At 51.9% G+C, this 22,416-nt stretch overlaps 4 protein-coding genes across 5 annotated transcripts in view; 3 read left to right on the forward strand and 1 right to left on the reverse strand.

Annotated features, from left to right (window-relative positions):
* Nucleotides 1–231: 231 nt before the first annotated feature.
* Nucleotides 232–6,988, forward strand: NICN1 (nicolin 1, tubulin polyglutamylase complex subunit). Of its 2 annotated transcripts, none has more exons than XM_063722498.1 (7): nt 232–820; nt 3,511–3,687; nt 3,944–4,057; nt 4,502–4,573; nt 4,887–4,991; nt 5,066–5,795; nt 6,438–6,988. In XM_063722498.1, exons 1-6 carry the CDS (start codon nt 689–691, stop codon nt 5,105–5,107), a joined length of 642 nt encoding a protein of 213 aa, XP_063578568.1. In that variant the 5' UTR covers nt 232–688; the 3' UTR covers nt 5,108–5,795; nt 6,438–6,988. The 2 variants fall into 2 exon arrangements, with proteins under 2 accessions (XP_063578568.1, XP_009237284.1); XM_009239009.4 differs by having other exon boundaries at nt 241–820; nt 6,424–6,988.
* Nucleotides 6,989–7,138: 150 nt separating this feature from the next.
* On the forward strand, nt 7,139–13,047 carry AMT (aminomethyltransferase). Its single transcript, XM_002813749.6, has 9 exons — nt 7,139–7,573; nt 7,663–7,830; nt 8,362–8,442; nt 9,592–9,723; nt 10,144–10,222; nt 10,527–10,672; nt 10,782–10,962; nt 11,852–12,007; nt 12,108–13,047. The coding sequence occupies exons 1-9, from the start codon at nt 7,484–7,486 to the stop codon at nt 12,284–12,286; spliced, it is 1,212 nt and encodes a 403-aa protein (XP_002813795.1). The 5' UTR covers nt 7,139–7,483; the 3' UTR covers nt 12,287–13,047.
* Nucleotides 13,048–13,350: 303 nt separating this feature from the next.
* Nucleotides 13,351–17,420, reverse strand: TCTA (T cell leukemia translocation altered). The gene is given in 3 exon segments (NM_001132887.2): nt 13,351–15,014; nt 16,724–16,778; nt 17,187–17,420. Coding segments are annotated over 3 exon segments (321 nt in total). The 5' UTR covers nt 17,410–17,420; the 3' UTR covers nt 13,351–14,971.
* A 439-nt stretch (nt 17,421–17,859) lies between these two features.
* RHOA (ras homolog family member A) overlaps nt 17,860–22,416 on the forward strand; it is a 56,649-nt gene continuing 52,092 nt past the window's right edge. The window contains 1 exon segment of the mRNA NM_001131283.2: nt 17,860–18,016. The gene's annotated coding sequence lies outside the window, so the exon portion shown is untranslated.

Genomic DNA, 22,416 nt, shown 5'->3' on the forward strand with positions numbered 1-22,416 from the left:
TTTGAGGTTAATCTAGGCTAATCACTGCTGATTTGCGTTTATGTATTTATATGCCTTTAACAGACTACCGCCCTAAGCAGTGAAAGAAACCCAAAGGGAGCTCAATGGCTTGCATACAGAAAGGCTGGGCAGTTGCTGGGCGCGGCTCGCGGGTAGGCTCTAAGCCTCGCGCAGTGATTGGCTGAAAAAGAACTTCCGTGGGAGGGGCGCGGTGACCCACGCCTGTAATTCCAGCACTTTCGGAGGCCGAGGCGGGCGGATCACTTGAGATCAGGGGCTCCAGACCAGCCTGGGCAATATGGTGAAACCTCGTCTCTACTAAAAATTAAAAAAAAAAAAAAAAATTAGCCGGGCATGGTGGCTGGCACCTGTAATCCCAGCTACTAGAGAGGCTGAGGCAGAAGAATCGCTTGAATCCCGGAGACGGAGGTTGCAGTGAGTCGAGATAACACCACTGCACTCTAGCTGGAGCGACAGAGCGAGATTCCGTGTTAGAAACGAAAAAGAAAAAAACTTCCGCAGGCACTTCCGACTCCCGGCCGACCCTGAGCTTCGGTGATTGGCTGGGCTGGCCGTACGCGGGGCCTCCCGGGATTTGTAGTTCTTGAGGCTCGGCTGAGGATGCCGGGAAGGGCTAGTGGTCGGGGGCCTAGAGCGGCGGTTGCACTTAGTTGCGGCTGCTGTCACCATGTCCCGCGTTTTGGTGCCTTGCCATGTGAAAGGCACCGTAGCCCTCCAGGTGGGCGACGTGCGGACCTCCCAAGGCCGGCCTGGCGTGCTGGTCATCGATGTCACCTTCCCCAGCGTCGCTCCCTTCGAGGTGAGCAAGCCTGGTGGGCGCGACCGAGGCTCCCGGGCGGGGCCGACCTGGAATCTCGGTCGTTTCCCAGGCATTTAATCTTTTACTGGAAAGCCTCTGCCGTCTTCCTTGCCCTTGCAAATTAGTTAACCATTCATTTATTTAGTCCTTCAGTTAACACATTTTTCCTAGAATTGAACTTCCTGTCTTGTTCTCTGCTATGTCTCTTGCCCACATCCAGGATAGCGCTGGCATGCAGGTGGCGAGAGTGGGCTAGGTTTTGCTGGAAATACCAAATAGTGAACCAAAATAGAAGTTAGGGGTCATTTTGTCCCTGGCCACAGTTGGGGATCGCTAAGCAATGCCTCCTCCCCATTCTTTTTTTTTTTTTTTTTTTTTGAGACAAGAGTGAGTTCACTCTTGTTGCCCGGGCTGCAGTGCGATGGCATGATCTCGGCTCACCACAACTTCTGCCTCCCGGGTTCAAGCGCTTCTCCTGCCTCAGCCTCTCAAGTAGCTGGGATTACAGGCATGCACCACCATGCCCGGCTAATTTTGTATTTTTAGTAGAGACAGGCTTTCTCCATATTGGTCAGGCTGGTCTTGAACTCCCGACCTCAGGTGATCCGCCCACCTCGACCTCCCAAAGTGCTGGGATTACAGGCGTGAGCCACCACGCCCGGCCACTCCTCCCCATTCTTATAGTCCCTGACAGAGGTCACTTACCTCATCACCATCTCCCCAATGACTCGAGTTGCCAGTCTCCAGTTGCACTTCCACATCAGTTGATAGAGTGACTGGAGACTGCATGACTCAACAAAGAGGGCAAAACCCACCTCCAATGGCCTGGGATTGAGATCCCTCTGTGCCTGTGCCCCACCTGTTTCTGTCTTTTTTTTTTTTTTTTTTTGAGACGGAGGTTCGCTCTTGTTGCCCAGGCTGGAGTGCAGTGGCGCGATCTCGGTTCACTGCAACCTCCGCCTCCTGGGTTCAAGCAATTATCCTGCCTCAGCCTCCCAAGTAGCTGGGATTACAGGCACCCACCACCACGCCCGGCTAAATTTTTGTATTTTTAGTAGAAACAGGGTTTCATCATGTGGGACAGGCTGGTCTCGAACTCATGACGTCAGGTGATCCACCCGCCTGGGCTTCCCAAAGTGTTGGGATTACAGGCGTGAGCCACTGCGCCCAGCCCTGTCTCTCTGTCTCAGGAGCTTTGTGCTGTGGTATGTGGTTCTCCCCCTAGCTGTTCCTTACCATTAGCTGGGAAACTTAAAGAGCCCAACCTTGGAAATCCTGACTTAGTAGACTAAGGTGAAGCCTGGACAATTTATTTGGTAACACATTTTCTTGGGTAATTCTGATGAGTATCCAATGACAAGATCCACTGCAGTAGTCAAGCTGAATCACTGGCTGTTCCAGTGGCACACCAGGTTCTCTCACCCTTTGGTAATTATTTGTATATGCTACTTTTACATTATCTACATTTCTTTTTTTTTTTTTCTAAGAGGGAGTCTCGTTTTGTCACCCAGGCTGGAGTACAGTGGCTTGATCTTGGCTCACTGCAACCTCCACCTCCTGGGTTCAAGCAATTCTCCTGCCTCAGCGTCCGGAGTAGCTGGGACTACAGGCATGCGCCACCACGCTCAGCTAATTTTTTTGTATTTTTAGTAGAGATTGGGTTTCACTATGTTGGTCAGGCTGGTCTCGAACTCCTGAACTCAAATGATCCACCCACCCCAGCCTCCCAAAGTGCTGGGATTACAGATGTAAGCCACCGCACCCAGCCTACGTTTTCTACATTTCTTTTCTTTTTTTTTTTTTTGAGACGGTGTCTTGCTCTGTCGCGCCCAGGCTGGAGTGGAGTGGCGTGATCTCAGCTCACTGCAAGCTCTGCCTCCTGGGTTCACGCCATTCTCCTGCCTCAGCCTCCCAAGTAGCTGGGACTACAGGTGCCCACCACCATGCCCGGCTAATTTTTTGTATTTTTAGTAGAGACGGGGTTTCACTGTGTTAGCCAGGATGGTCTCGATCTCCTGACCTCGTGATCCGCCCGCCTCGGCCTCTGAAAGTGCTGGGATTACAGGCGTAAGCCACCATGCCTGGCCACGTTTTCTACATTTCTTAGTCCACTTGGAGAACTCTTCCTCCTTCAGGCCTCATATGTACATTTTCAGCCTCTTCCAGGGTTAGAGTTCTGCTCTCTAGCAGCATCTTGGACGTGTGGCAAGATGTGCACTCATGGTTTGTTTCCATGACCTACTCATTTAGACTGTGAGCACCTTTAGGAAGGCAGAATTGTCTTTGGGCCTTAGTGATACTTGTTGAAATTGTTAGTTTAGTAGAAGAGTACATTCAAAGGAGAAGAGGCAGGTGGATCACCTAAGGTCAGGAATTTGAGAGCATCCTGGCCAACATGGTGAAATTCTGTCTCTACTAAAAATACAAAACAATTAGCTGGGCGTGGTGGCACGTACCTGTAGTCCTGGCTACTAGGGAGGCTGAGGCAGGAGAATCGCTTGAACCTGGGAGGTAGAGGTTGCAGTGAGCTGAGATCACGCTACTGCACTCCAGCCTGGCCAACAGAGCAAGATTTCCTCTCAAAAAAAAAAAAAAAAAGATGGGAAGGAAGAGATGGCACCTTTGACCTTTGAGCTTTTCAGGCCCTGGGCCTGGGTTTGACTTGTTGTAATGGGTTGTATGTGTTCTAGTTGCAGGAAATCACGTTTAAGAATTACTACACAGCTTTTTTGAGCATCCGTGTCCGTCAGCACACCTCAGCACACACACCTGCCAAGTGGGTGACCTGCCTGCGGGACTACTGTCTAATGCCCGACCCACACAGTGAGGAGGGAGCCCAGGAGTATGTATCGCTGTTCAAGCATCAGGTCAGCTGGGCCTCAGGATGGCCAGGGCAGCCCAGATGAGGACTTACCAGAGGTGGGGGGATTGGATCAATATACCAAGAGGGAAGAGGGGGCCAGTCTGGCCTGGACTGTGGCTTCCAGGGAAGTGCCTTGGAGGGACTACTGTTCCTTCCTTCCCAAAGGCCTGCGGGGTGGGCAGCATTCTGGCTCATTGCTGGTTGGGAGGCTTCTGGGCAGTGAGCTGGGTCCTCGCCGGGTCCTTGTGTGTGTGTGTCAGATGCTGTGTGACATGGCTAGAATATCGGAGCTACGCCTGATTCTGCGGCAGCCATCACCACTGTGGCTGTCTTTCACAGTGGAGGAGCTGCAGATCTATCAGCAGGGACCAAAGGTAAGTGACTAGCTCAGCTGCTGGCTGGCCCTTTCCCCAGAAAGCTTCTATGACTGGGAAAGCTAGGTGGTGGGGTGGGTAATGGGTGAAGATTGTGAATGGAGCCTTCATGGAGGTTAGCTGGGTGTGAATGCTGGAAGCTCACAATGAGAGGTGAGGCCATGTCCCCATATCCCCTGACCTTTGAGGCCACCTGCTACTTTCAGAGCTGGAGCCTTTAGGTGCTGGGAGACACTTTTGAGCTTGTGTTTCTGAGGACTCTGTCTGCACAGCAGGAGAACTTAGGTAGTCTGACTGCCCCTTTAGGTCTCTGTGGGCTCCCTAAACAGGGTTTTCCCAGTGTCTGAGGCCCAGCGGCCCTTCTCTCTGCTCCTAGGACCTTGGAATTTGGTCCCAGAGCTGTCCACTTTGTCTCACTCAGGGCAGTACATCTTTGCTTTGCAGAGCCCCTCCGTGACCTTTCCCAAGTGGCTCTCCCACCCAGTGCCCTGTGAGCAACCTGCACTCCTCCGTGAGGTAAGCCCTCACCCTAGGTAAGAACCATGTGTGAATGGCTCTAGTGTCCAGCACAGGCCAGGTGGACCCCTTCCTGTAAAATTCTGGGGCTAGGCCCAGGGCCCTTGGGTGTTATCTTCCTCCTGGGTATTCTGTGGGATTTGAGGCATCTCTGTTGTGGGGCTACATCAGGCCCTAGCCTCATGTTTCATAAGCCATCTGAGAATGTTGTTGGTCTCAGCTGGAGGGCCCCTAGCCCAGGTTGGCCTCTCTGGAGCCCGAAGGGCACTGCTGGGGAGAGACCCATGGCCACTGACCCCTCCTTCTGGAGCAGGGTCTCCCAGACCCCAGCAGGGTATCCTCCGAGGTGCAGCAGATGTGGGCACTGACAGAGATGATCCGGGCCAGTCACACCTCCACAAGGATCGGCCGCTTTGATGTAAGTAATCGCTTCCCTCTGCTTGGCTTGCTTTGCCCTGAGCAGATCAGACCTGATGGTCTTTTGTATTTCAGGTGGATGGCTGTTATGACCTGAACTTGCTCTCCTACACTTGAATGGTTGCTCCTAGCCAAGATGTTGGCCTTTCTGTGCCCACCCAGACTTGGTTTGGGCCACCAGAGGCTGAAGTGTGTTTCCTGTGCATTCCAAGTGTTGCCTGCATGCCTGTTCTGTCTGGGCCACGTTCACAGATTCAGGATTCTCAGGGGCTTACCGTGTTACTTCAGCATGAGCTCCTGGCAGGGGGGTGCTCTGTCTTCGCCTGGCTGCAACTCAATTCTTCCTTCTACCCAAAAACACTCCAGTCAGTTGTACTTACTGAGAATCCCTGAGTGCCCTCTGCCCCTTTTGCCAACATGCACATTCCTGTCTTCTGCCTGCTCCCTCACGTCAGTGCAGTTGGGCTGGGCTGACCTACTAAAACCTGCTCCATGTATGGACCTGGAAGGCCATTGCTGCCATGGCACTTGGGACACTTGAGGAAGAAACAGAAACCTTATTTCTTCCTGTGTGTCCCCTAGTGGTTTTCTTTCCATTTGTGTTATGCCACAGAAAGAAATTTCCTGTCTAAACTCTTCTGCTGCCTGCCTAGGAAGGAAACCTGAAGATTTGGGCAGCCTGAGTCTCTCAGTTTCTGAGCTGGCTCCTGAATATATGTTCAAGTGGGTGTGCCCATAGGGCCTAGGCACGTGTCTCTAGCAAAACCAGGGCCTGAGAATAAGAACTGGGACCCTTCTAGGCAGGGTGTGGTGGCTCACGCCTGTAATCCCAGCACTTTGGGAGGCCGAGGCAGGCGGATCACCTGAGGTCAGGAGTTCAAAACCAGCCTGACCAACCTGGAGAAACCCTGTCTCTACTAAAAATACAAAAAATTAGCTGGGTGTGGTGGTAGGCACCTGTAATCCCAGCTACTTGGGAGGCTGAGGCAGGAGAATCTCTTGAACCTGGGAGGTGGAGGTTGCGGACCTGAGATCGTGCCATTGCACTCCAGCCTGGGCAAGAAGAGCGAAACTCCATCTTAGAAAAAAAAAAAAAAAAAGAACTGGGACCCTTCTGCCATCTGACATGGCCCAAAGCACATCTCTATCCTTTCTCCCAGTTGCCCCTCTCCTTTTTTGTTTTTTTTGAGATTGAGTTTTGCTCTTGTTGCCCAGGCTGGAGTGCAATGGTGCAATCTTGGCTCACTGCAACCTCCGCCTCCCGGGTTCAAGCAAATCTGCTGCCTCAGTCTCCTGAGTAGCTGGGATTACAGTCATGCGCCACCATGCCTGGCTAATTTTGTATTTGTAGTAGAGACGGGGTTTCTCCATGTTGGTCAGGCTGGTCTCGAACTCCCGACGTCAGGTGATCCGCCTGCCTTGGCCTCCCAAAGTGCTGGGATTACAGGCATGAGCCACTGCGCCCGGCCTGCCCCTTTCCAAGAGATATGCTCAGCATGATGAGAGATCAACCGTGGTGGGGAGTGGGTCCAAGTAAGGGTTCTCATTGTTGCCTTTTAAGAGGCCTAGGTCCTGCATTAACTCAGGCCAACCATTAAGTGTTGCAGGCTGCTCTTCCCTCATGTGAGAAAAACCTGTTTCCCTCTGGTTCTTCCTGGCTTTGTACCTGGTGGCTATTACGAAGCAGTACTGCAGTATGTCTTGGACCTGGAAAGTTGGACATGTGTGTGGCTCAACAGTTTTCTCGGGGGAGTTCAGTGACCTTTTGGTGGCCACCCTCTGCTCTCACCTGTGAGTTCTTGCAGGTGGCGACTTCATCTGCAAGGTCACTTACATAGCCTCACTCAGCTGCTTCGGAAAGCGTGATGGAGCAGTAGTCCTCAGTGTGTGTGTGAGTGAAGAGGACCTTGTGGTAGCAGGGACCATGCTTCATTCGTGGCTGTGTCCCCATCCGAGGGCCTGGTATGCAGTAAGATCAATAAATACTTGTGGAATGCATGCCTGCTGGCTGCCTGTGTCTGCCTGGTGGGAGAGCTGTGGAACTAGGAGTCCACATGAGGACAGACTACTGTGGTGCTGCCTACCTGCCAGGCTGGCCCACCTTCCCCACCCCCACTTGACCTTACTCTCTTGAGGTCCTAAAGGTATGATTCAGACCTTTCAGCCCTTTCCAGAACTTTGACCCTTTGGAGACAGGGCGGTTCTGCAGGGGGTGGTCTAGCCCCTAGCTTTGTTCTGGGCAGCCCAATCAGCTCTGGATTGCCCGAGCTGCCCTGAAGAGCCAGCCGAAAGAGCCGGAGGCTGCTTCCCTGTGGTTGCGAGTTCCTGCATTCTCTGCTCTAAATCCCAGCCTGCCCTCGGGGCTGCCCACGCCCCCTTCAGATCCTTTGCTCCGGAGAGAGACCTGTCCAAGCAGAGGCCTGGACTACATCTCCCGGCGTGCCTGGCAGTGTGGTGGCCTCTGTGCGCCGTCTGCACTCGTTGCAGGCGACGATGCAGAGGGCTGTAAGTGTGGTGGCCCATCTGGGCTCTCGCCTGCAGGCATTCTCCCCGGCCTTGTGTCGTCCATTTAGTTGCGCACAGGTGGGATAGAGGGTGCTGGTCTTGGAGGGTGGGGGAGGGAAGCGGCTGGGGGCTAGGGCCCTGGTGGCACTAAGCCCAGCCGCCCGCAGGAGGTGCTCCGCCGGACACCGCTGTATGACTTCCACCTGGCCCACGGCGGGAAAATGGTGGCGTTTGCGGGTTGGAGTCTGCCAGTGCAGTACCGGGACAGTCACACTGACTCGCACCTGCACACACGCCAGCACTGCTCGCTCTTTGACGTGTCTCATATGCTGCAGGTGAGCCAGGGGAGCACGCTGGCCGCCTGATCAGGCCTTCCTCCCTGTTTACAGTGGTCCACTCCTTGGCTTTGTTTGCTGTGAACTGGATTCCAAGGACAGCCTTCCCAGAAGAGCTAGAGGTCATGGGGGTGTCATGGATAGGTCAATGGCCCCAAGGAAATGAGCTCAGAGGGTCTCATCATCTCATCCTTCTAGCTTGCCCCCACTAAGTGGTGTGCCTTAATGTCCCGGGTTTTCCAGGGCTGACACCCACTCTCATGTATTGGGCTGCGTGTTGGTTTGAAAAGGGGTTATTTCAGGAAGGTGCTAGGTCCTGTCCAGTTCCCTGGCAGTGCCCCCACACAGAGTGACTGGGGGAGGTCAGGAAATCAGAAGGTGGTCCTTTGCCACGTGTAGAACCAAAAGACTGGTTAGTCACTTTGGGTGGGCTGGACTGCACCGTGGATGGCAGGGAGGATGCATCCTTGCTTAGTGGCCTTTTGGATTGTAGCTGTTGCAATGGCCTGAGGCTTTCAATCTCTTCCCCAGACCAAGATACTTGGTAGTGACCGGGTGAAGCTGATGGAGAGTCTAGTGGTTGGAGACATTGCAGAGCTAAGACCAAACCAGGTGGGCCCTTTTATTTCTGCTCTATGAGTTTTCTTAGTCATGAGCCAGCAAATGGGCTGAGTCCCTACCTCAAGCTTAGGGGCACAGAGATGAGTCAAACACAGCTTCTCAGGGCTTGCAGTCTTGGACAGAATCCCTGAGTCATTTCCAGAGACACAGACATTTGTAGGGAGGGGAATATCCCAGCCTTACTACATCAGGCTAGGAGGCCAGAAACCAAGGTTAATATGCTGCTCTCTGGCCATCCCTTCTGCTTAACCCCTCTCTATTCAACATGTAGTCCCTGGCCAGGCGACGTGACTCAAACACCTGTAATCCCGGCACTTGGGGAGGCCAAGGCGGGTGGATCACCTGAGGTCAGGAGTTCGAGACCAGCCTGGCCAACGTGGCAAAACCTCGTTTCTACTAAAAATACAAAAATTAGCCGGGCGTGGTGGCGCACGCTTGTAGTCCCAGCTACTTGGGAGGCTGAGGTTGCAGCAAGCTGAGGTTGCACCACTGCGCTCTGGCCTGGGCAACAGAGCGAGACTCAGTTTAAAAAGAAAAATAACAACAACAAAGTGTGGTCTCTAAACCAGCATCTTTGGAGCTTGTTAGGAATATACTCTCAGGCGCTGCTCCAGACCTGCTGAATCAGAACCTTCATTTTAACAAAATCCCCAGGTGATTCATGTGACCCCCTCAACCTCAGGCTTTTTGTCCATCCAGTGGGGAGGCTAAGGAAGTTTTTTGGGGGCATTGCTGTGGAGTACTTAGGAGAGCCTGGGATCATCAAGATGACCTTTGAAGCTTTTGTCCTGTGGGTTGGCACATGGGCTGAGTCGTCCCAGGTTTGGGTAGGTGAAGCAGCAGGTCCTAGGTGTCATAGATTAAGCATCAGATGGGACTCTCAGTACAGAGTGGGGAGGGGTGCAGAGGTCTCACCAGATCAGGGAAGCACCCCAAGGTAGGGAGAGGATGAAAACTTACTTGGTGCATGAGGATCAAAGACCTTGGACTTGGGCCCAGACTTGTACCTTGTACACCCTGAGTCCTTCACATTAGGGTTCATAACCTTTTGGCAGCTAAGTGGGTCCAGGGTTATGTCTGGCTCACCCTTGGCCTTGCCCTCCTGGACCTGGAAGCCAAAACGCTCCACTTTGGTCCTAGGGGACACTGTCGCTGTTTACCAACGAGGCTGGAGGCATCTTAGATGACTTGATTGTAACCAGTACTTCTGAGGGCCACCTGTATGTGGTGTCCAACGCTGGCTGCTGGGAGAAAGATTTGGCCCTCATGCAGGTATACCCCCTCTGTGTTCTAGGCACCTTGTCTTCCTTGTTCATAGAGCAGCATCCTTGTTATCCAAGACAGGGTTGGCACAGACAAAGGACCTGGAAAATGGCTCTTTCAGTGAATGAACAGCTATGAGACTCAAGAGCAGGCCCTCTCTGGAGCATGCCAGGGTTTGGTGGTGGGGGATTACCAGGCATGGGGAGGGGGTCTTGGCCCCTCTGGTGTGAGGTGGCAGACCTGGGCTTGGGTCATCTCTATCACTTAGTAGCTATGTGACCTTGTAAGATGGGAACCAGCCTACTACCTTTTTTTCCTCCCTCCTCCTCCTCCTCTCCACTGTCTTACTACTGTCCAGCTCTGCAGCGTCCAGCCCATGGTAGCTGCTCAGTAAGTGGCCCCAGATGCTCTTGTGTTTCTGTCTTTTAGGACAAGGTCAGGGAGCTTCAGAACCAGGGCAGAGATGTGGGCCTGGAGGTGTTGGATAATGCCCTGCTAGCTCTGCAAGGTGAGAGGGCTGGGCTGGGGTTGGAGCCAACCTTTGCCTTCCTGGCTTTATTGACTGCTTAGCACAGAGGCCATACCAAGAAGAAGGTGTGGAAGGTGTGATATTTGTGTGCCATAATTTTAAGTTTGGTATCTTGCCCTCCTCCTACCTACCACAAGGCTCCATGGGCTAGAGACAAGGGCATCTTCTCCCACTTGCAGAGTAAGACGTGCTCAGGGCTTGTTCTAGTCCCTGAATAAGGCTTTAGTCCAGGTTTGAGGGATGCTGGGACCTGGATACTTGGTCACTGGCTCCCTGGGCCCAGGCCCCACTGCAGCCCAGGTACTACAGGCCGGCGTGGCAGATGACCTGAGGAAACTGCCCTTCATGACCAGTGCTGTGATGGAGGTGTTTGGCGTGTCTGGCTGCCGTGTGACCCGCTGTGGCTACACAGGAGAGGATGGTGTGGAGGTGTGTCAAGAAGTGGTGTAGGGGGCAGTACAGGGCACAAGATGCATGTGAGGGGTTGGGGGTATGTGGTACAGGGAGCTTCCCATCTGCCCTCTGGTGTTTCATACAGATCTCGGTGCCGGTAGCGGGGGCAGTTCACCTGGCAACAGCTCTTCTGAAAAACCCAGAGGTGAAGCTGGCAGGGCTGGCAGCCAGGGACAGCCTGCGCCTGGAGGCAGGCCTCTGCCTGTACGGGAATGACATTGATGAACACACTACACCTGTGGAGGGCAGCCTCAGTTGGACACTGGGTGAGCTGGGCCAGCACTCAAGGATAGGGTCCTGGAGGTTGGGGTGACGCTTAATAAGACTAGCCAGCCCATGACTCCTCCAAAGGTTATGTAGCCTGGAGCCTTCCTGAGCCTCCCTTCCCTGAAGGTGCCACTGTGGCTTTGCCCATTAGAAACTGAAGATGTTGGCCGGATGCGGTGGCTCACACCTGTAATCCCAGCACTTTGGGAGGCCGAGGCAGGCAGATCATGAGGTCAGGAGATCAAGACCATCCTGGCTAACATGGTGAAACCCCATCTCTACTAAAAATACAAAAAAAAAATTAGCTGGGCATTGTGGCGGGCGCCTGTTATCCCAGCTACTTGGGAGACTGAGGCAGGTAAAAACTGAAGATGTTGGCCGGATGCGGTGGCTCACACCTGTAATCCCAGCACTTTGGGAGGCCAAGGCGGGTAGATCACGAGGTCAGGAATTCGAGAATAGCCTGGCCAACATGGTGAGACCCTGTCTCTACTAAAAATATAAAAATTAGCTAGGCGTGGTGGCGGGCGCCTGTTATCCCAGCTACTTGGGAGACTGAGGCAGGTAAATCACTTGAACCTGGGAGGCAGAGTCTGCAGTGAGCCGAGATGGTGCCACTGCACTCTAGGCCTGGGCGACAGAGTGACTCCATCTCAAAAAAAAAAAAAAAAAAAGAAACTGAAGATGCTCAGCAGGTGGGCAGCATGGCCTCCAGGGGATAGGAGGTGGTTGGTTGGCTGACAGCAGTGAGGGGAGGAATAGAGCCTGGAGTAGCCCAAGCAAAGGGGCCTTGATGCTAGATAGTGTGTTACTTGAGGAGCTCATAAGGACCTCCTGTGGCCAGGGCTTCTATGGGCTGTGGCTTATGTCTTATGTGTCATTCTCCAGGGAAGCGCCGCCGAGCTGCTATGGACTTCCCTGGAGCCAAAGTCATTGTTCCCCAGCTGAAGGGCAAGGTGCAGCGGAGGCGTGTGGGGTTGATGTGTGAGGGGGCCCCCATGCGGGCACACAGTCCCATCCTGAACATGGAGGGTACCAAGATTGGTAGGTGGACCAGGGAATCTGGGAAACCCTTGTCTCTTCCCCAGGAGGGTGGGGGCACTGGCAGGGTGGTGCTGATGCATGGCTTATGCTTACCTGACAGGTACTGTGACTAGTGGCTGCCCCTCGCCCTCTCTGAAGAAGAATGTGGCGATGGGTTATGTGCCCTGCGAGTACAGTCGTCCAGGGACAATGCTGCTGGTAGAGGTGCGGCGGAAGCAGCAGATGGCTGTAGTCAGCAAGATGCCCTTTGTGCCCACAAACTACTATACCCTCAAGTGAAGCTGGCTCAGGGTGGGGCTGTCCCTTCCAGAAGTTTTGCCCCTACAAGGGGTTAGTCAAGAAGCTGAGGCAGAACTCACTGGGGGTGGGCAGTTAAGGTGGAGGCTGATTCTAATTGTCTGGCTGAGGGGCCACACCACCTATTCCCCCCACCTAACTCATGCCACTCCAGCTTCCTTCAGGACCCTGCTTCTGAGTGACGGACCAGCTCACACAATGTCTTGTTTCAGTCCATGATCCCACTGACCTACTCTTGCCTGCTGGAGGGTAATGAGAAGCTTTGGTTCTGCCATCTCTCCCACTCTGCCAGGTGCTGGCTGTGGAGCAAAGGCTCACCTTTGTGGGGAGGATAAAACCTGCCCAACCTACCTCACCATGGTTTTTCACATTGCAAACGGTAATAACATGGGCAGTGTGGACTTAGGCTACCCCCTCCAGTTTGCTTTCCGTAAATGCAAATTGTCCCTACTGCAAGTCAGGAATGATTGCCGACTCACAGTAGGGCTGCTATGCCTGTGTGTAAACTTGGGGATGGCTGAGGGAACACAGACTCACTCTTCCGCATTCCCAAGTTGGTCTAGTGTGCTGCCCAGTAGCAAACCATGGCAGGCTCACCACCTATTCTGAGCTCCAGGGCTGTTGTAGGGCAGGGTGGGCTTCCTCCCAGACTTGCCTTACCCTGGGCTGATCTTTGCCCCTGGTATGCATTAATGGACTCCACTGAATCCTGAAAAAAAATTAAACTTCCTTCTTACTTGCCAGTCTCTAGCTTCATTGTTCTCTGTTCACAGGGTTCCTGAAATGCCAACCCAATGCCTACCTTCCTGGCCTCCAAGACAAGCTTGGAATAGGTTCTCCTTGAAAGGGGCCAGTCTATAAAAATGGAGATATTGCCCCTGTTGGGCACCCCATCCCTGCTCCTCCAGGGAGCTGGCATCACCTCTCCCCTCCCTGCAAGTTGTTGCATCTGGGTCCCAAGGGGCAACAGCTCCCAGGATGTTCCCTCTCTCACTGCCCCTGTGCATGCACACCCTTGTTCTGTCTGAATAACCACAACAACCGATGCACTTCCGTGTTTAATAAGCCACATCCTCAGTTGAGCCTGCGGTGAAATGTGAGATCCTGACTCTGTGCAGTAGTATTAGTGGGTGGGCCAGGGGCTGTGAATAACATCATCCTCAGTACAGCTGCAATTCCAGGGCCCCTCTACCACAAAGATGGCTTAGGCAAAGGCAGCCAGATGGAAGTGTGACATCCAACAGGGAGGAAGTAGGCAGGGGTCATTAAAGTGGCTGGTGGCCCAGCAGATAGAAACAGAAGTATGGCCCCGAGGGAAGGAGGCAGGTCCAAGGCTACCATGCTTTCAGGTACTGGTGTTTCTATAGGGGCATTTGCCACCCACATCTTTGGAAACTCCCCTGGCCTATTATGACATGGCAGGGCTGCCTGGCTCTTGAAGGCAGAGAAGATGCTAGTGGGGAGGAGCTGAGCCTGTGACGTGCATTTGTACCAGGTCCAGATGGGAAATGATGAGGCTGCAGGCTATGATGGGGCCACTGTGCACTAAATGCTTGGTACCATCCTATGAGGGGACAAGGTACAGACCCACATTCCCATAGGCACTTAAGCAGTGGTGGGTAGGAGGCTACCCCAGGGGTTCAGCTGTCCTCCTTCAGGTAGTCAGCTTACCCCCAAGAAGGACTGAGAGGAATATGAGTAGGACAGTTGGCAGATGACAATTTCCTTTGCCTGGCTCATGGGAGAAGTCTGGTTGGGCCAGGTATGTGGGTGTTTGGTGCCTCCATCTGGATGGTACCAGCAGGTACACCACCCTGCCTTATACCTGAATGGCCAGCTAAATAACCAACCATAGAGCTTAAAGTCTGGCTCAGGTCAAGATTCCCTGGCTCCTTGCCAACAAAGCAAAACCAGAGATTCAGAAAACTCAGGGCCTAGGAGAAAACAGACCTGCCTTACAAACCCCAGAGCTGGTCAACCTCAGGCTTCCTCTCAGGAAAAAAAATTTTTTTTTGAGATGGATCTTGCTCTGTCGCCCAGGCTGGAGTACAACGGTGCAATCTTGGCTCACTGCAACTTCTGCCTCCCAGGTTCAAGCGAATCTCCTGCTTCAGCCTCCTGAGTAGCTGGGATTACTGGTGCGTGCCACCACACCCGGCTAATTTTTGTATTTTTAGTAGAGATGGGGTTTTCACTATGTTGGTCAGGCTGGTCTCAAACTCCTGACCTCGTGATCTGCCTGCCTCAGCCTCCCAAAGTGTTGGGATTACAGGCGTGAGCCACCATGCCTGGCCAACTCAGGAAAAATTTTTATGGGGTCACATCTTGGGGATGGGAAGAGGGACAGGAAAAGAAACCTAAGACAAAAGAACTGATGGTCTTCCCAACCCAGAGGCTTCCTGAGTTATCACCCCTGAGACAGGAAGAACACAATCTCTCTCCTTAAGGCACCCAGATAAGAGTACAGGCAAACTCTTCACTTGCCCAGTGCCTGGGTGAGGGAGCAGGGTTAAGAGGCAGAAGAGGCCCAGCCCTGCAGGCACTGGGTACTCCCTGCTACCAACCCTGAACCCCCCGCAGTTGTCCCTGAGGTCTGGGGAGTAGCAGAACCCAGTGTAGAAGCCAGCAGACCCAGTGATGCCCTTGGAGACCCTCTGCTGCCTTCCCTTATTCTCTGTGGGTTTTGAGAGGTTCGTTTGCTGCCATTTCCCTGAAAGTGATGGAGAGAGAGAAGAGAGACGGGTTATTCCATGGGCAGAACAGTTGCTGAAATTGGCTCTCCCAGGCTCCTTCTTGGGGGCTGAGCTAGGCTCAGTAAGGTCACATAACAATCTAGACCTCTCTGCTGATCTCCCACAGCCCACCCTGAGCCCAGCACCTTCTCCCTGCAGACTCATTCTTCTTCCTGGTTCTCCATGTTAGTACGGCATTGCCATCCTTCTCTAGTTTTTTTATTTTATTTATTTATTATTATTGTTATTACTTTTCTTTTTTTGAGACGGAGTTTCACTCTTGTTGCCCAGGTTGGGGTGCAATGGCAAGATCTCAGCTCACTGCAGCCTCCACCTCCCGGGTTCAAGCAATTTTCCTGCCTTAGCCTCCCAAGTAGCTGGGATTACAGGCGTCCGCCACCACACCCAGCTAATTTTTGTATTTTTAGTGGAGACGGGGTTTCGCCATGTTGGCCAGGCTGGTCTCAAACTCCTGGCCTCAGGCGATCTACCCTCCTCAGTCTCCCAAAGTGCTAGGAACAGGCGTGAGCCACCGTGCCCGGCCTGTTATTTTTTTTGAGACAGAGTCTCACTCTGATGCCCAGTCTGGAGTGCAGTGGCGTGATCTGGGCTCACTGCAACCTCTGCCTCTTGGGTTCAAGTGATTCTCATGCCTCAGCCTCCCGAGTAGCTGGGATTACAGGCGTACACCACCATGCCCAACTAATTTTTTCTATTTTTAGTAAAGACGGGATTTCCCTATGTTGGCCAGGCTAGTCTCAAACTCCTGACCTCAAGTGATCCGCCCATCTCAGCCTCCCAAAGTGCTGGGATTACAGGCATGAGCCATGGGGCCTGGCCTCTTCTCTAAGACAGAAACCTGGGCAGTGGCAGCCTTTCTAACCTCTAGCCCTAACTCTTGGACCCCTTTATCTGCTTGCCATGAAGTAGGCATTTATAAAGGCAAATTAGATCAGACCACAGCCTTGCTGAGTTAGTCTTTCAATGGCTCCCAGGGTCCAACAAGCTCTCACGTTCAAGCTCCAGCATCACAGTCTTACCTATTCTAATATGTCACCCTTATCCTTCCCTCTTAGCCTTGCTCAATCCATTCCCTTTGCTTGGTACACTTTGTCACCCTGTGGCCTTTGATCTCGGCTTAGGTGTCTTTCTTGGGAGAAGCCTTCCCTGACCACCCTTGCCCCGTGCACTGCTGCCCTCCCCTAATAAATCCCTGGCTCCCCATGAGCAGGGCCCGGGTTGTCTTTGTTCTCTGGGCCTCTTGTGTCCCCTATCATGTGATAGGGGCCCAGAGATTATCTGAATGAATGCCCTGATTAGTGAGTGCATGTTTTGCAGAAGAGGAGGCTGACCCTGATGAGGTCAATGTGCTAAGGACAGAGATTACTGCCTTCCCAACTGAGGGGGTTGTGCGGAGTGGAATCCAACAAACCTGTCATTTCATCTCTCTGAAATTATGACAATACCACCACCTATCCTACAGGCTGCTGAACAGCATGCTGATGGACTGTCCAGACCTTGGTGTCATCCTAACTTGAAGCCTCAGCTCTACGTGCAGACTTGAAGCTTACTGCAAAGGCCATTAAGCTGGTGAGCTTATAGCCTGAGAACTCCCCTCTCTGTCACCAGCACAGGAGTGTCCTTGGAATGCCAAGCATGGGGTTGCGATATGGACAGATTTACTCACCACGAAGGGAAATGCGTGGAGCCATCAGGCGTGGATCCATTCTGACCACCCAGACCTGGAGGCAAAAAACATATCCAGAGCTGCAGCAGGCTAGGGTGGGAATCTGAGCAGGCATCAGCCCAGGTCAGGTTACAGACCACTGGTATTGTTTGGTGAAGTCTGGTGAGGGTCCTAAAGGACTAATGGTATTGGCAGGTGAGAGAACAGATACAATGTGATGGGTGGACTGGTGGGGATTCTGGCGTAAAATGGTATGGTGGCATGAGTCAGGGCACAACGTTAAGTTCTCCCATCCAAGTACCCGGCTTAGCTTCCGAGGTCAGATGCGTTCAGGGTGGTAAGGCCGTGAACCAATGTTAAGTTCTGATGAGCCTCTTGCAGGATAGTGGGGAACCCAATGGTACAGTCAGGAGAGGGTGGGGGCGGGGGCGGCCAGACCACGGAGGTTCGTAGGAAGCCTCACCTGGACGGTGATACAACCCGGTCACTGTATTCCCGTAGAAACCCCACGCCAGCTGGATGCCCAGGAGACTTAACACCAACCACAGCAGCAGCAGCTTGAAGAGGGTCACGCGCATGTCCTGCGCCTCCCACTCCCGCAAGAACTCGCTGCCCAGCGCGCCCAGCGCGCCCAGTACCGTGGCCGGCAGAGCCTGCAAGGCCTGCCCAGACCAGGACTCCGCCATGACTGGCCCTCGCCCCACCCGGGGCACTGTCACCGTAGTCCCCACCACGCACGCGTGTGGTCTTCCGGGACCAGGCCCGTTAGTGCGCACGCGTAAATCCAGGCAGGGCGGGGCCTACTTCGCATGCGTGAAGAGTTGGCAGTTCGGGGAGGAGTATTAAAACCGCGCACGCGCACCTAACCCCACCCTACTTGCTTAAGGGATGAGTGACTCCGGGAGTACAAAATAGCAACCAGGTCTTTTATAGCCCCGGCGTTCCCGTGATGCCCCACGCGGCTGCAATGATTGGTTAAGGGTTTTGCTTTTAGGGCGTGGACGGGCTCCTGAGCAATAGTGGATGAGCTGTGAGTGCGCGCGCGTGCGCGGGGCCGCGACCTGTGCCGGCTCGAGCCCGCTGGGCACTCGGGGGCGCGCACGTCGTTCCCCGCCCTCCCGCCGCCGCCCGCCCTCGCTCTCTCGCGCTCCCCTCCCGCCGCCCGCGGTCCTCCGTCGGTTCTCTCGTTAGTCCACGGTCTGGTCTTCAGCTACCCGCCTTCGTCTCCGAGTTTGCGACTCGCGGACCGGCGTCCCCGGCGCGAAGAGGCTGGACTCGGATTCGTTGCCTGAGGTGAGCGGAAGGGTTCTCTCCAGGCGCCGCGGGGCCCCAGGCCCGCCCGCCCGGTACTCTTCCGGCCGGCAGGCCGCCGCCCCGCCGCGGCCGCGCCCCACCGGCTTCTCGTGGCCGAGGCGCCCCTGGCCGAGCCGCCCCTGGCCCCTGACCCTTGACCTGACTCCCAGCCCGGGCCCCGCGCCCCAAGCGGCGACCCCGCCCGCGCAGTCCCCGGAAGCGCGCCCCGTAGCCTCCTGTGCCCCTTCCCCCGCCCGGCCGGGCCTGGTGGAGCCCAAGCTGCCCGCCTGCCCGCCCTCGGTCCCCGAAGCTTCCTCTCCCGGCAGCGCCGGGCAGGGCGGGGGCTTTGGGCCGGGCACCGCGACCGCGCGGTGTAGCCGGCCGCTGAAAGCGCGCGTGGCTGTCGGAGTTGAAATGGGAAAGAAACTCTTTACAACTCCATTTTGCTTTTTACGTTTAACGAGAAACGAGAATCACTGTTTTATATTGATTAAAGTCCAGTTACACTTTGGGTAGGTTTTCTTTTAATGCGGACTTGTTGGAGACTGTGTAAGTAAGTAAAAGATTGTATTGAACGCTTAGGGGGTATGATCTACGGCCATACCACCCCGAACGCGCCCGAACTCGTCTGAAAGCTTTGGGATCTGTATTGAGTGGAAAAGGGGTATTTTCCAGTTGGGGAAAAAAAGACACACAAAACTATAAATGATTTAAGCAATGTTGCATGAAAATAGATGCAATGTTGCTTAGTTGAAGTTGCTGTATTGATTAGGAATGACCTAAACATCTGTACCTTAGTTACTGATTGGATCTACAGTTACCGGTCGTCTTCATTGAATAGCGCTATTTGCATCCAAGTTGATTTCTTCACAAACTTTGTTTAGTAGTTTACGGTGGAAAATTGGAATCCTTTTTACCTCAGAGTTGGTTCCACTTGTGTTTTTTAATAGTTCTGATTTTAAATTTTTACCTCTGTTGTTGACTTGTTTGGTTCTTTTTGTCTTGAAGAAAGTCTTAAACGTTTCTTGTAGGTAAGTAGATTATATTTCACTCTGCTTTTCTGAAGGAGAAAAATTGAAAAACCAAAAAACTTCCATAATTTAAAATGTTGTGTGTGGAGAGAATGTTTCAACCACTTAGTATCACCCAGATGTGTAATGTGTACCATGTGGATGATTGTCACCTTAGATGTGGCTAGATTGGCGGAGATACTGTTTTGAGCATTTGGCACAAGTGACATTGGACTGAAAAACTAGTTTTTAATTGTAAAGAATGACTTATTGAAGGATCTCTGGATAACTTGTCTTAATTGGTTCCATCTACTTTTGTGGAGCACTGATGGCTCTTGGGGGACATTAAATATATAAGGTGCACCTTGGTTTGAGTTAAAGTCTAGTGCTAGATTTATCCTCTCTGTTCTCATAAAAATCTGTGTTGGAGGGAAGAAGAGATTAGGAATACTGTATAGTTTCTGAGTTTTAGATCTAAGAGGAATCTTTCAGGACTGGTTGTCCAACCCCATTTGCAGATGAGCAAAGTGAGTCCCAGAGACTTAAGTAAATTTCCCAAGGTTATTTATCTAGTCGGGAGCAGACCAGAACTGTCTGCTGTGTTAAGGTATTCTCCATTTACTCCCAAGCAGTTGGCCTCCAGAGTCAGCTAAAATTCAGGACTTCCAGCTTATTCCATTGTTTCTTCTTTTAAACCTTGTTGATGGTGAATAGTGTGGGAGAAACTGTTCATTTGCCAAAAAATTTCAGTTTATTAGCTTACACAGCACTCTCCCCTTGTTAACTGGATGGTCCTGCCTTCAATTGAGGGAGATAGATGAATGTACGAGGGTCCCTGGTTGGCCTAATCATGGCTTTAAGTGTTTGGATTTTTTTTTTTTAAGGGACCAACTTCTAGAGCAAGGCCTACACTTTACTGCTTCAAAAACAAGATATTTAGGTCAGGCTAAGATATTTTTAGTTAACTGTGGGCACTTTTGACTATTGATTTGGGGTACTGCATGTATCAAGTAAACAATTCCCTGTGCACATGCATGTGGTGGTGGTGGAGTATTTTCGTCTTGATTTCTTTCCATTTGTCAGTTAACTCCTTTTTAAAAGTTTATTCTGGTCATATGGGGGTGTAAGTTATTAGGAGAGTAAAAACAGGTAGCTCTTCAAGTGTTTCTTGTCCATGGGGTGGAGTCCATGCAGTGACTGGAGAAGGTGCTAGTTTGCGTCTTTTTAAGTGTCTTAGAGAGCTGAGAGATGTATGTTAACTCTGAGAAGAAAGACTGATAGTTCAGCTTCTAAGAGAGCTAATTTGAAGCTGCTGGCCTTCTGTAGACAGCACCTTGGGTTTAATTGCATTGTGGTTACTAGTGATTATGATAAATAGTTCATAGTCACTGGATTTTAAAATTGGCCATATAGTTGTAGTTTTATACTTATTTTTATTTTTGAAATGGAGTCTCTGTTGCCCAGGCTGGAGTGCAGTGGCGCGATCTCAGCTCACTGCACGTCTGCCTCCTGGGTTCAAGCGATTCTCCTGCCTCAGCCCCTGGAGTAGCTGGGACTACAGGCACCCACCACCATTCCTGGCTAATTTTTGTATTTTTAGTAGAGACAGGGTTTCACCGTGTTGGCCAGGCTGGTCTTGAACTCCTGACCTCAGGTGATCCGCCTGCCTTGGCCTCTCAAAGTGCTGGGATTACAGGGGTGAGCCACCACGCCCACCCATATTTGTAGTTTTAAAAGGATCCTGGCTGGGCGCAGTGGCTCACGCCTGTAATCCCAGCACTTTGGGAGGCCGAGGCAGGTGGATCATGAGGTCTGGAGATCGAGACCATCCTGGCTAACACGGTGAAACCCCGTTTCTACTAAAAATACAAAAAAAATTAGCCGGGCGTGGTGGCGGGCGCCTGTAGTCCCATCTGCTCTGGAGGCTGAGGCAGGAGAATGGCGTGAACCCGGGAGGCAGAGCTTGCAGTGAGCTGAGATCGCGCCACTGTGCTCCAGCCTGGGCAACAGAGTGAGACTCCGTCTCAGAAAAAAAAAAAAAAAAGCATCTTAAGTATTTTGTCTGACTCTACCATTTAGTTTATTCCTTTGTTTACCTGTCCAATGGAACTGTTTGCTTGTAACTACACATTAATATAACTAAAGTTTGAACTTGTTAATGTTACATGCCTTGCTATACTTGGGGCTCTTTGGGGACATGCTCATTGTTAAGTATTTGTGGGATTAAAATTTCCAAGACAGTTTGAAGTTTGTAATTACTGTAAAATTGTTCATCTTTAATCTGTGGAGCTGTAGTATTAAGTGAAGGCCTCAGTATGTTCATAATTACGGTAGTCATGTGACTGAAAATCAGGCAGTGAAGCTGCTTGTTCTGGGTGTTGGTCTCAGTTTATTGATGCTTCCTCCAAACACATTTTTATAGCTAATAATAATGAAAAACATAAAATACCCTTGCTAAATTGCAATCAGTATGCAGTTTATGTCAAACTTAGCTTGATTTCATTTTTTTAAGAGGATGAGTACGCATATTTAAGCATGTGTGTGTGTATATATACGCGTGTCTACGTATATACGTACATGTGTATATATATGTGTGTGTATATATATATTTTCTCTTTTGAGACTGAGTCTCACTCTGTCGTCCAGGCCGGAGAGCAGTAGCACCATCTCGGCTCACTGCAACCGCTGCCTCCTAGTTCAAGTGATTTTGTGCCTCAGCCTCTGGAGTAGTTGGGGTTACCGTCATGCGCCACTGTGCTCAGCTAATTTTTGTATTTTTAATAGAGACGGGGTTTCACCATGTTGGCCAGGCTGGTCTCGAACTCTTGACCTCAGGTGATCTGCCCCCCTTGGCCTCTGAAAGTGTTGAGATTGCAGGTGAGAGCCACTACGTCTGGCCATATTTAAGCATATTTATGATAGTATCTTAAATTTAAGTGAAGGGAAAGAGGAAACATACACAGCCAATGAAGTAAGTTTGAAGTGGAGTGAAAGGAAAAGTTGGAGGTAGAAAGAGGTTAGAGAGGTGGGCAGGGGCCAAATCATATAGGGCCTTTAGGACATGGGAAATTCTTTGGATTTGTTCTGAGATTAGAAGTCATTTAGATATTCTTTAGAAAGGGAATGACATGATCTGATATTAAAAAAAAAAAAGTAGAATCACTGTGAGTAGGAGTAGATCTAATTCCATTCTGACTAAATAGTAAACTAATATGATAATTTGGATAAATATAAAAAGGAATTCCTGGCTGGGAGCAGTGGCTGATGCCTGTAATCCCAGCACTTTGGGAGGCCGAGGCAGGTGGACCACTTGAGGTCAGGAGTTTGAGACCAGCCTGGCCAACATGGTGAAACCCTGTCTCTACTAAAAATACAAAACATTAGCTGGGC

Source organism: Pongo abelii, chromosome 2 (assembly GCF_028885655.2).
Source record: "Pongo abelii isolate AG06213 chromosome 2, NHGRI_mPonAbe1-v2.0_pri, whole genome shotgun sequence".
Taxonomy (NCBI): Eukaryota; Metazoa; Chordata; class Mammalia; order Primates; family Hominidae; genus Pongo; species Pongo abelii.

Bases quoted from the DNA above. Each gene is read 5' to 3' on its own strand.
- NICN1 (XM_063722498.1), top strand. From the start codon at position 689: ATGTCCCGCGTTTTGGTGCCTTGCCATGTGAAAGGCACCGTAGCCCTC. The intron at 821-3,510 runs GTGAGCAAGCCT...TATGTGTTCTAG, and splicing joins CCAGCGTCGCTCCCTTCGAG to TTGCAGGAAATCACGTTTAA. The intron at 4,992-5,065 runs GTAAGTAATCGC...TTTGTATTTCAG, and splicing joins CAAGGATCGGCCGCTTTGAT to GTGGATGGCTGTTATGACCT.
- AMT (XM_002813749.6), top strand. From the start codon at position 7,484: ATGCAGAGGGCTGTAAGTGTGGTGGCCCATCTGGGCTCTCGCCTGCAG. The intron at 7,574-7,662 runs GTGGGATAGAGG...AGCCGCCCGCAG, and splicing joins GTCCATTTAGTTGCGCACAG to GAGGTGCTCCGCCGGACACC. The intron at 8,443-9,591 runs GTGGGCCCTTTT...CTTTGGTCCTAG, and splicing joins CAGAGCTAAGACCAAACCAG to GGGACACTGTCGCTGTTTAC.